The sequence below is a fragment of the Rhincodon typus genome, chromosome 36 (genome assembly GCF_021869965.1).
Source record: "Rhincodon typus isolate 14 chromosome 36, sRhiTyp1.1, whole genome shotgun sequence".
Taxonomy (NCBI): Eukaryota; Metazoa; Chordata; class Chondrichthyes; order Orectolobiformes; family Rhincodontidae; genus Rhincodon; species Rhincodon typus.
Genome location: NC_063367.1, coordinates 9536548 through 9549676, shown reverse-complemented (window position 1 = coordinate 9549676; position 13129 = coordinate 9536548). Strand labels below are relative to the sequence as shown.

At 41.2% G+C, this 13129-nt stretch overlaps 1 protein-coding gene across 1 annotated transcript; it reads left to right on the top strand.

Annotated features, from left to right (window-relative positions):
* The first annotated feature begins 446 nt into the window (after window positions 1-446).
* commd4 (COMM domain containing 4) lies at window positions 447-12990 on the top strand. The gene is made up of 7 exons (XM_048617120.1): window positions 447-983; window positions 2637-2702; window positions 4078-4117; window positions 5293-5412; window positions 8830-8910; window positions 9450-9626; window positions 10534-12990. The coding sequence occupies exons 2-7, from the start codon at window positions 2673-2675 to the stop codon at window positions 10572-10574; spliced, it is 489 nt and encodes a 162-aa protein (XP_048473077.1). The 5' UTR covers window positions 447-983; window positions 2637-2672; the 3' UTR covers window positions 10575-12990.
* Window positions 12991-13129: the final 139 nt, after the last annotated feature.

The following is a 13129-nucleotide window of genomic DNA, read 5'->3' as shown; positions in this document are numbered from 1 at the left end:
GGCGCACAGATATCTGTACTACACTTAAATTATTTTTTACACTCAGCCTTTGGTTATACAATCAGTAGTACGCGGACAGAATAACCATTAAACTCTTTTTTTTTTTCTCCCCTGCATCTGGCTTTTGCATTATCAATCTGTGCTCGTTTCCATTCAGTCTTTCTGAATAATTCCAGCATCCCACCTGTTGAGATTCATTCAATATGCTATCCCAGATGTGTAACCCCATCAATATAAACAGTTATGCAAATACCAACAGTTAACCCTCAACTTACCAAAAACAGATACATCTATGAAGTATGTGACTTAAAATTCACAATATATGGAAAAAATACACAATATCTGACAGTGCTACTTCATCTAGCCCTATTAGACAGCCTTCTATTCCTTTCTCCTGACGTTTACCCAGCTCCCCCGTAAATATATTCACGGTATTCACTGTGACCTTGAGTGTTCGTCTAAACAGTTCTTAAATGTCTTGAGAGTTTCAGTCTGTAGACAGAATTCCAGATACCTACCATCTGGGTGAAAAAAGGTCCTCAAATCCCCTCTCAATCTCCTTTCTGTAAAACTCTACCCCTGATTATTGACCCCTCTACTAGGGAAATGTTTCGACCCTGTCCATGCCCCTCAGAACATATGCACCTCGATCAGATCCCCCTGAGCCTTCACTACTCCAAGCAAACAACAGATCACCCCTCATCCTTCCATTAGGCCCCAGCCTGCCCATCCCTTACTGACAGACAGAAACTATAATTTATTTTTCTGTTTTTCTCATGCTGTCTGTTCAATGTATTTTCAAAATTTTTCCGCGTGATCTGTTGCAAAGTAAATGTTTGCATTTAAGCCTAGTCTGACCTGTGACCGAGGTAAGGAGAGAGACATTAACGTTGTGACCTTCTATTTTGCAGAGGTTTCGATTCTGTGGCGATCTGGACTGCCCTGACTGGGTTCTGGCGGAGATCAGTACTTTGGCAAAAATAGTTGAGTGTCCAACCTTGTGGATGTCTGAGTGTTGTTATGTTGCAGGCACTACCCCGTCGATAGCATGAAGGGAATAGTCTTTGCCGTGACTACTTTACAACTGTTGCCAACATCTTGCGGAGTTCTTACCATCAGATCGATACCGCAAGTATTTAGACTTTAGACACAGAGCCATACAGCATGGAAAGAGACCCTTTGGTCCAATCAGTCCATACCGACTATGTTCCCAAACTAAACTAGTCCCACCTGCCTGCTCCTGGCCCATATACCTCCATTTTTCCTATTCATGTACTTATCCAGATGTCTTTTAAATGTTGTCATTGTACCCACATCCATCACTTCCTCTGAAAGTTCATTCCATGCGTGAACCATCTTCTGTGTATAAAAAAAAATTTGCCCCTCATGTCTCTTTTAATTTCTCTCCTCTCACCTTAAAAATGTGTCCCCTAGTCTTGAAATCCTTCATCCTAGGGAAAAGACAATTACCATTAACTCTATCTATATCTCTCATTATTTTATAAACTTCTATTAGGTTGCCTCTCAACATCCTATGCTCTAGTGAAAGAAGTCCCAGCCTATCTTTGTAACTCAAATCTTCCATACTGGGCCACATACTGTCTTCCGAACCCTCTCCAGCTCAATAATATCCTTCCATCTTCTGCAGTGTTTTGTTGCAGTCGATCAGTTTCAAGTGGTTTCTTTCTAAGTGGTAATGTTAGACCAGGGCTATTGTTTAGAAGAAGTGCTTCCTAATTTCGCTGCAGAATGGCTCCAATTTGAATATTTGCACAGATTCCTTAATCAGACAAAAGATTTTCTCTATGTTCAGCTTATTATTTTGAACATATCAATTACATCATTCCTCAATTTTCTAAACTTAAGATGATGCAATCTCAGTTTATGCAACCCCGTCTTGTCATTTCACCCTTTCAACCTGGTGCCGATCCCAGAGCTGAAGACATTATGTCTTTGAGCAAGGTCTCAATATGACTGACGCTTCTTCTGCTCCCCTTTGTTTCCCAGATCTTATTCAAGCTGAAAATTACACGCAGGGCAAATACAAAAATACTACCCGCTGTAATACTTTGATGCACACTTTAGAAAATGATAGCATTGACAAATTCATACTGCTGGTATTTGGACATGGGGAGGTGGTAATGGTCATGTCACTGGGCTAGTAATCCCAAACCCTGGGCTAATGTTCTGAGGCTGTGGGTTCAAATCTCATCATGACAGATGGTGAAATTTGACTTTAATGAAACAAAAACTGGAATAAATTTTTTTTAAAAAGCCTAATGGCAGCCACTGTCAATTTTTGTAAAAAGAAAAGACTCATCTGGTTCATTAATGCCCTTTAGGGAAGGAAACTGCCATCCTTACCTGGTCTGGCCTCCATGTAACTTCAGACCCACAGCAATATGGTTGACTCTTACCTGCCCTCTGGGGCAGTTAGGGATGATAATAAACGCTGGCCTAGCCAGTGAGACCCACATCGTATGAATGAGTTTTAAAAGAAGTTTAATGACTTGGCTTATTTCAATCCATCATTTCTGTGTCAAAGCATTTCTTATTCATGGGGGAATGAGCAATCTGTGCATGAGGCAAGAATGATGCACTTTTTTATTAAAAAGTAACTTTGATTTCTCTTCTAGTCGTCTGTGAAGGTGAAGTTGTTGTGTGTCCAGGTAATGAAAGACCTGCTGGGAGATGGAATTGATGTAAGTTCTTAAAGCATTCTTATGGGATTTGGTATGGTCTTATAAGGACAGCATTCCTCATCTGTATCACACAGGAGATTAAGTTTCTCTTTGTTTTTTGCGATGATTTTAAACACTTTCTGTCCCCCTTGTCATCATCTCCCACTTCAGTGGTTATGAAAGGACAAAGGGTTTGTCTTACGAGGAGAGGTTGAGCAGGTTGGGTCTTTCCTCATTGGAGTTTAGAACAATGAGCGGTGACCTTTTGAAACATGTAAGGCTCTGAGGGACCTTGACAGAGTCAAATCTGACTTTCCCTTTGCTAGAGAATCTACAACGTGGGCGCACAGTCTCGGAATAAGGCGTGTCCGATTTAAGATGCAAATGAAGAGGACTTTTTAATTCCCTGAGGATTGTAGGATTTTGAATTCTCTTCATCCAGACATGATGCAGTGAATAAATTCAGGCACGAATTAAACAGGTTTTTGATTGACAAGGGAGTCAAGGATTATGGAGAACAGGCAAGAAGGACACATCAGATTAGCCACAATCTCATTCCGTTGGTGAAGCAAGCTTGAGGGGCCGAATGGCCTATTTCTGCTTCTATTTGTTATGTTTTTGTGCAAAACATAGCCTCCCAATCACCCACAACCTCTACTATTCCAGCTTGACCCAGCTCCCTGAAGGTATAATGCCAATGAATTCTCGGCAAACACCCTCTGGAGGAAGCAGAGGACATTATGCCGGGTTTTGTGTCACCCTGCCTGTTCCAGAGGAGCCCACTTCCTGTGAACTTCCAGATTGGCAAAAGGAAAGTGGAGGATGTCTAATCAGAAAGTATAACAGCAATAGATAAAACAGCTATTCAAGCTCAGTATGTTCAAGTCAGAGACTGATTGGTAACTAGGCGTTAAAGGAAATGGGGATATTGTGGGGAAATGGCGTTGAGGTAGATCAGCCATGATGTAGAATGGCAGAGCAGGCTCAAGGGGCTGTATGGCCACTGCCCCTATGTGCAGAGTAACATTCCAGTGACTTGTAATCACTTTCTTGCCAATAGTAAATCTTTTAAACAACCCATTCAGGCACACCTCTGCAGCAGGTGGGGCTTGAACTTGGGCATCCTGGCCCAGAGGTGGGGACACTACCACTGTGCCACAAGAGCCCTTCAGTAGTAAGTTTGGTCAATGACTCACCACTTGACTGCCATTGTAAAGGCGATAATGTTCATGATGTGTTAGGTACAATATTTGCAAGCTTGGGCCTTGACTTAGACCATGTGCTTGCTCCTGTAAGTGAGAGCTGAACAAAGTTTTCATGAATTTTTTTTTGCATTAGTAACAAATCAAACATTGTGTTAACAATCATGTGTTGTCTTGTTGTCTCTCACCTTTAGTATGAGAAAGTTGCAAAGCTCACTTCAGATGCTAAGTTTGGTAAGTCTGTGTAAAGCTTTTCTGTGCATGTTGTCTGCTCAATTTTGCAATGCTCAAGAGTGTTTCGAAAATATTGTGAATGTTCACACACTGCTGTATAACATTACATTGTTAAACATTGTACTCATTAGGTGAAAGTGTTATTACTTAATGTCAGGTTGATGTGAAAACGGAAAAGGGGTATTTGATCTTTTGTATAGCACTGTGGATGATCTGAAAGCAGCTTAGAGCCGATGAAATATTTTTGAATGCTAGTCCCTGTTGTAAAGCATGAAACCCTCCCTCCCCACCCCACCACCCCACCACCCCACCACCCCACAAACAAAGAGTGATAATGATTAGAAAAGTTGCTTTTGAGATTCTAATCAAGGAATCAATATTGGCTAGAACACTGGGGATATAATTCTGCTGCTATTTTGTTTTAGTTGCTACCTGTTACATGATTATTTATATCCTCCCAAGCAAGCAGATGGATGTCAGTCTAATGCCTCATTTCAAAGATGGTACCTCTGACAATGCATCAGTTTTTCAGTGCTACATTGCAGTGTCAACCTTGATTTTTGTGCTCAGACCCTGAAGTGGGACTTGAACTTGGAACCCTGTGACCCGAGGTACACTTGGGATGCTAACTGACTTAGGGGCCGAACTCCAAATTGTCAGCAAAGTCTAATGGGTCCACTCTTAGCCTATCCGACAGTCAACAGCATCATTGGTTAATGTGCATTGAATTGTGGATCTTTACAGCACAGGAAAGAGGCCTATTGGTGCATTGATTTCATGCTGACTTTTTGATTTCCCTTTTTTTTTTTTTTTGAAACATTTCAGGCGTTTTATCATTGATTCACCTGCTGATCATCCAATTTCTGCACCAGTAATGATGATCAACACTTGCATAAAGAAACTAATGTACTTGGCTACAGAAAAACTGATACATATCACAGCGTCAATGCGGGAGAGTCTCTATTGAATGAGGATGTCACACACATTACTGCCTGTTGAATTTAAAAAGAGCTCCTTCATAATCGTCTCCAATTTTCCTTTCACGTTCTGGATTCGCAAAGTCATTTTTATCCCCTGGATTTTCTGTTACAAAACGAGTACCTTTATGAAGTCAAGGCATTCATCATTCCTGGCAATAAAAGTCAGAGGTTTATTTTTTTATTTCTGAATTCCAGAAACCAGTGATATAAAGGCCACCATTGCAGTGCTGAACTTTGTTCTGTCAAGTGCTGCCAAATATGGTGTTGATGGTGAATCGCTATCGAGTGAATTACAACAGCTTGGTCTGCCAAAAGGTATTGCTGGTGTATCTGAAGCAATATTAGCAATATTTTGTCATTATTTAAAGCCTGATTTATGCAGTTATAAATCCGAAATGAAGTTCAGGGAAAATCTCTTTATGCAGAGTGGTCGGAATACAGAATGTACTGATTGAAGGGAATAAGGCAGGTGAATTCACAAATGGACGAGTGAGCAGAAAAGATAGTGAAATGACAAAGGACGGGTGAAGGCTCATGTGTTGCATGGATGCGTTGGGCCGAGTGGCCTGTTTCTGTGTCTGTAATTCCATGTAACACCACATATGTACACTCCTCAACTTAGAGGGTTGGTTAGTTCAGTTGGCTGGATAGCTGGTTTGCAACGCAGAGTGAAGCCAACAGTGTGGGTTCAATTCCTGCACTGGCTGAGGTTACCATGAAGGACTCTCCTTCTCAACCTCTCTCCTCAACGTGAGGCATGGTGACCCTCGGATTAAACCACCACCAATCGTCTCTCGCTAGGACTATGGTAACTTTACCTTTTATACTTCTCATCTTCTGTCCAAAATGAACTAAAACTTAGTGACAAAGCTGTCCCTTTTGTTCGTAGACTCCCTAGAGAGCGGAAGCAGGCCATTCGGTCCATCAGGTCGATGCTGACCCTCTGAAGAGCTCCCACCCAAACCCACCCCATCCCTCTTACCCTGCATATGTGCCATGGCCAATCCACCTAACCTGTGCATCTTTGGGTTGTGGCAGAAAACCAGAGCACCCAGAGAAAACCCATGCAGACACTGGGACAACGTGCAAATTCCACAAAGACAGTAGCCCAAGGGTAGAGTCATACCCGGTTCCCTGGCACTGTGAGGCAGCAGCGCTAACCACTGAGCCACCGTGCCACCCATTTTGTTATTGTTTTCTAGTCCACCTGTGGTGTATTCATTTAGGCTGTCAGACATGATTTTACCCTTGTTTATAAGATAATTTAATTGTCACCCCTATCCAGTTTAAAATGTTTGCTGCTTTATAAGGAATTGCAATGCTAAAATTGTGCTGTAGTCACATATTCTATTAAGGCCAAGAAGTCTAATTGATATAAATTGACACATCAAGGATTGAGTAAAGGGTAATTGCTTGGAAGTTTCTCTTTTTTTAAATAATTTCTTTATGGTTTAGAACTTTAATATTTTCTCTTTAAATTGGTAACTTCATTATGAAGACAGTAACATGGCAGTAAATGTAAAGGGTCTAGTAATCAGGGATCTGGACTAATGGATGTGGAGTGATAGAGGTCTACAACATAGAAAAAAATGCCCTTCGGCCCATCAAGTATGCTGGTCAACTACAAGCACTTGACTATTCCATTCCTGTTTCCAGCATTTGGCTGACAGCCTTGTTTGCCTTGGCAAATGTAATGGTCTAAAGATGTAAAATCAAATTCGACTCAAGTCGCTGAGGAATTTAACTACAATTCAATTCAGTAAATCTGGAATTTCTTTTTTAAAAAGACACTAAGTAGTAGTGGTGACCACAAAACTACTGCTTTGCCATAAAAGCCTATCCACATCACTGATGTCTTTTAGTTTGGTTTGATTTTATTATTGTCGCACGTACCTAAGTACAGTGAAAAGATTTGTTTTGCGTGCAGTACATGCAGATCATAGGGTGCTTAGAGTGAGGCATACAAGGTTACATTTGCACAGGAGGTGCACGAAGCAAGGCCAACATTAGATTTGAAATCTTAGGGAATCTTCAGAACTTGTATGAAACTGCAGACTCTGAAATAGCCGAGCAAGTCACTTGGTTGAATTCACCACCACCACCCCAAGGGAAGTTAGGAGAGTTGATAAATTCCGAGCCACTATGCTGCCCTAAATGTACTGTAATCATTCCAAAAAATTACTTTGGACAGCTGCGTACTTTTTCCCTCAATTTGTGCCCCTTGAGCTTTCAGTCTGACCAAAATAACTTTTATAATTGAAAGGTAAAAGTCAAATTGTCATAGACCAGACTCCTCTCTGATTAGAGAGAGACGACATGTGATGGCTTAACCTGAGGGTCACCATGCCTCAGGAGAGGTTGAGAAGGAGAGTCCTTCATGGTAACCTCAGCTGGTGTTTTATCTCTCTCAACTTTTTACTAATTGTTCTGATTTTTATGGGCTTGTTCTTTTATTTTCACCTTTTTATTATTGTACGTTTCCCTGCTGTGTCTTTTTGCCACCCATTATTTGTATTAAAAAATGTTTTGTCTATTGACTAGATCTGTTGCATAACACTAATGTTATTTGATTTGATTTAATGTTATTTCATAATTATACTATTATTTAACCTTCTATTGATCATCCCCATCAATTCTGCCACTTCTACCAGGTTTCTTTCAGTGTCTTTAGAACAGTCAGTCTTCAGCTGTGATTATCAGCAGCAGGAAATTGCCTTTAACTTTCATATGTGTATTAGAGGCATCAGATAAACTTTGTTCCAAAGCAAGGAGCCATTAGAGACGAGAGCCAAAAGATTGTTGGCTTTTAAAGAGGGACTTCAACGATAAGAGGGAGATGTGGAGAGAGGGGGGGGTCTGTACGAATCCCATTCCTTGGGGGCCAAATTGCTGAAGGTATTGCCACCAGTGATGGGATTGAGGGGTGGCATTGTGGCTTAGTGGTTAGCGCTGCTGCCTCACAGCATCCAGGACCCAGGTTCGATGTCACCCTGCACTGACGTTGTGAAGTTTGCGCATTCTTCCCCGTGTCTGCGTGGGTTTCCTCCGGGTGCTCTGGTTTCCTCCCACAATCCAAAGATGTATGGGTTAGGGTGGATTGGCCGTGCTAAATTGCCTCAAAGTGTCCAGACATCTGTAGGCTAGGTGGATTAACCATGGGAAATGCAGGGTTGCAGGGATTGGGTGTGTGGGTGGGGGTTGAGGGGGTCCATGTGGGTCTGGGTCTGGGTCTGGGTCTGGGTGGGAAGCTCTTTGGAGCTGAATGGCATGCTTCCACACTATAGGAATTCTATTATTGAGGGAAAGCAGGTGATGCACAGAAAGACCAGAGTCAGAAAAACAGAGTGGAATTGTAAAACTATAGGAGATTATAGTGTTATGCAAGTGATGAAGGGATTTACACACAAAGGTAAAAATGTGAAATATTATAATCTGCCTTTCCATTCTACAGATTGCAAGCTGTCCTGTTAATAACTTCCAACATTTTTTTTTCTTTGTACTTCACAGCAATGATCAGCCATTAGTTAACAGCGATTTCAAATATGTCAATCTGACCTTGTGAAAATAATGTTTTTGTTTGTTTTATAGTGTTTTCATGAAAGTAATATGTTGTGAATTTGTTGCGTAGTGCACTTTGAAAGGAATGTTCTCACTGTGAAAATTGCACCATCCTCTTGAAATAACATATGATACTGTGCCTTAACTTATCTCCTTAACTGCTTAACCTTTCAGAACACACCGCTGCACTCTGTAAATCTTACGAAGACAAACAGACTGCCCTTCAGGACAGACTGAAGGAGAGTAGTCTACGATGTAAGTGGCATTATCCTTTCTTGACACTTAATGATAAATAATAGGGACTGACTCTAGTTAATGCAATATGAATGAGGGGTTTCCAAATGCAAAGGAAGTTTGAGCGTTGAGGGAGTGTGTAGGATGGCACGGTGGCTCAGTGGTTAGCAATGCTGCCTCACAGCGCCTGGGACCCAGGTTCGATTCCACCCTCCGGCAACTGTCTGTGTAGAGTTTGTATGTTCTCCCTGTGTTTGTGAGAGTTTCCTCTGGGTGCTCCAGTTTCCTCCCACAGTCCAAAGATGTGCAGATTGGGTGGATTGGCCTTGGGAAATTGCCCATAGTGGCCAGTGATGTGCAGGCTAGATGGATTAGCCATGGGAAATGTTATAGGAGGGGGGGGGGGGTGGTCTGTGTGGGCTGCTCTTTGGAGGGAGGGGTTTTCGGTGTGGAACCGATGGGCCGAATGGCCTGCTTCCGCACTGTAGTGATTCTATGATTTAATTTTCCTTCCCTGTTTAAACTGTGTGACTCTGACTAGACTTGTTCTCTGTGTATAGTGAACAAACTAGACTCGGTGTCATGGAGAGTGGACTACACGCTGAGTTCCAGTGAGCTGAAGGAAGTAAATGAGCCTATCGTTCACCTGAAGCTTAATGTTCGGAATGTAGACACGGGGGCTGTGGCGCCCACAGTCATTTCAGTGACAGCAAAGAAGTTCAGAGTCTTACTCACCGGTAGGCCAAGCCTAAGACACATTCTTTTGGGGGGGGGACGGGTGGTGGGGGCTTATGATTAGAAATGTAACTAAACCCATTTTCGACAGAAGTTGCTGGAAAAGCTCAGCAGGTCTGGCAGCATCTGTGAAGAAAAGAAAAAAATCCGAGTTAACGTTCCTCAGAACTGAAGGGTCACCGGACCTGAAACGTTAACTCTGATCTTTTCTTCATAGATGCTGCCAGACCTGCTGAGCATTTCCAGCAACTTCTGTTTTTGTTCGTGATTTACCACATCCACAGTTCTTTCAGTCTTCTTAAACCCATTTTCAAGTTGTGTAAAATCTTAGGTTGCAATTGTTTTCACTGATTACGCTGTCTCACAAATGCACCTGCTTTGCATCTTCTACTACGGCCATAAGGTCGGAATTCTGAAGATGTTTAATGTCTGCTTTTAAAATTCTAATCCTCTCTTTTACTCAAATCCCTTCATGGCCTCACTCCCTCCATATCTCTGTAATGTGTAGGTACACTTTTTTGAGAACTCTATTGGATCTCACCAACACTGTCTTCTTGTGTATCCACTGACCAGTTGGACCAAAGGGTCTGATTTCATTTTCTATGACCCTACAACTTACTTTGCAACACAGTTGGCAGTGTGCCTTGAGCCACCGAGTTCCTAAGGTCTGAAGTTTCTTCCCCCAATTGTCCTTGCTTCTCCATCTCTCTCACTTCCAACACAATGCTCCTTAAAACCTACCTCTTTCACCAAGCTTTAGATCAGCTACTTTAATGCATAGGCTTTGATGCCAATCTCTGATTACATCTTGCAGGGTAGCTTCGAATCTATGAAAGGCACTATATAAATGCATGTTGGTAGATTTGATTATGGCTGATGGTTTCTTTTTTTTCTCTTTTACCCCCTCAGAACTCAAACAAGCTCAAGTATTGATGAATTCTTTGAATTAAACAACGTTGTACAGTGATCAACATCTCTAGTAGTCGCAAGCTTGCTGGGTTTACAGAAAACTGGAGGGACAGAGGTGGATACGCTGATATATTTAAACAAAACAAACAATGACTCTTGTTTGCTCTCTGTTGAGAAGGTTCGTCGGATTGTGGATCACAGAGTTTGAACGTTTGATTCAGTATTTCCTGCAAACGTCGCCAGAAAGGTGTTTGTTGTTTGGAATCCGAATTCAAATCTTGATGAAGCACTTTCTAGAGAATGACTCTGTGTGTGATGATTTAGCTTCCTCAGCACTGCAATATCTTCAGAATATCAATGACACAAACTGAACTATCACTGAGAAATGTCAATAAGAAATTAATGTCTGCTCACAGCTGATTGAGTCTCTATCAGGTCGTTTTAGTTGGCTGATCTGACTGAGGTTTGTGTGAGATTAACCAATTAAGGTGCAGTGGATTGAAACATTTTTTATACTCCTTTTACTGAGATCTTGGTTCAAATCTAGTTAAGACAACACAGGTGAAAGTATCCTCTCAGCAATGATTGTTGAGGATATTAAGTTGCACGTCTTAACACAACACAAGTGGTTGATTTAAGTAGCATTCCTTTTATTTATGATGTTCTGTTTTGTGTCTATAAGGCTGCAGGTACAGGGCATGGAAAAGTCAGTTCATCTCATGAATGGGTGAGGAAGTGGAATAATGGAAGTGGACTCTGTGTCCTGACAAGCATTATTCTTGAGAGTTTGAAACTAATTGAAAGCACTGACCATTTTGCCATCTAGATTCTTCTATTTGACCACCCAACACTTCATACTTAATAAAAGGTTTGACCACATCTCTGTCCTGTCAGTCCATTTTAACATCCAAGTGAAACTGGATCTAATTGGATCATAAAACCTAAATCCAGGGCACTTCAGTCATGAATCTCTTGGGGAGATGTAGATACTTGGATGACTGAGGGACAATGTCTGACCTCCAATTAAAGTATTTCTCAGAAGGCTAGGAAAGAATTGAGACAATGAAGAAAAAATGGGAAGCTTGAAGCCGGTGTAGTCTGAGTCAGGGTGTTTCTTTCTGGCTGTATGACATTATGCCCCTGGCTTGTGAAATAGCTTGGAAGTAAATTCCAAGAAATGATCAACCTTTTGAGGCATTACCATGCTCCAGTCTAACCATTATGGTAACTTGGGAGGAAGTTAGCCCAGAGGGAAAAGTCAAGCATTAGATATGATTCTTCCCACAGTTTGAAAAGCTAGTGTCTGCTTCCATTTGTAGTGACATGTTGGCTGACCACATTGACTTTTGAAACCTGGTTTCGGAAGCAGCTAAGGCTGATGAAGAGGACGTGTAAATTGCTCTATCTCTCTTTTCCTGTATTGTATGGCAGAATATAATGAGGTTGCAGCAATGTTGAAACTTCAGCTGCTTGTGAAAGAAACAGCTACACCTGCCCATAACAGAATGTTCCAGTTCTCACTCTCACTTTGATGAACAGAGATTCATCGGAATTCTTGGAGGAGGGTTCTCTCCGAATTGAAATAGGATGCAGCTGGCATCATAAAGTTGGGCTTGGAATAATCTTGAGTTTTTCTTCACAATAGATCATAGGTTTTCCTGGACTCTGGATATTTTTCTTTGCTGACTTTGACTTTATGACACCAGGGGTTAGAGTCTACATTATATGTTGTAAATCAAGAAGGAAAAAGAAGCATTTTCAGCCATGTTTGGAGATTAGCTTGGGATCATTGGGTCCACCACATCAAATCTTTTAAGATGGTCTGATGCAGGGACAATCAGAATGGGAGACTTGCCAATGAATTTCAGGGACAAGGCACCTGATAAATTGGAGAACTGTTGCATTGAGTTCTCTGTACGTTCAAGATATTGTGCTGTTTGTAACCTTAACTTAGCTCTCAACGTCAGAAATGTTAATGAGCGTGGCCATTCCAAACTCGGACAGATGCTGTGGGTCATTGTTTACATTGTATATGCTGAATAAAGTAATAAAAGAAAAGTTTGGGGGAAAATAGATAAATTTAAAAGTATATCATTTAATTTCAGTTCGTAATATTATATTCTGCTTCCTGAAGAAACCCGTGTGATAGTATAGCAAAATGACATTGTACCTTTACTTAATCAGGGACAAAGAAACAATTCAGTATTGAGACTGGTTAGCGTTGCTACCCAGTTTTTGTAATGAGTGTACATACCTTTGGTCACAGTCCAAGACCTTTGAGTACTCATTTACGAGTAGGTTTTATATGCTATGTTCAGATTTGTTTTGGGTTTAAGCACGGAGGTTAAAGTTTCTTTCCGGTTTCTACATACAATCTGGGGTCTAAATAAGTACATTTCAGCTTAACTAATTGCATCATGTAAACTTATAAATTGTGAAAATAAAGTCTAAAGTTTATCTGAAGTCTCCCTTTTTTTTTTTTTGATAATTTTTTGGCTTAATGGCTGAAGACAGAGTCATACAGCATGGAAACAGACCCTTTAGTTGAAGTAAGATAACAAGGTGTAGAGCTGGATGAACACAGCAGGCCGAGCAG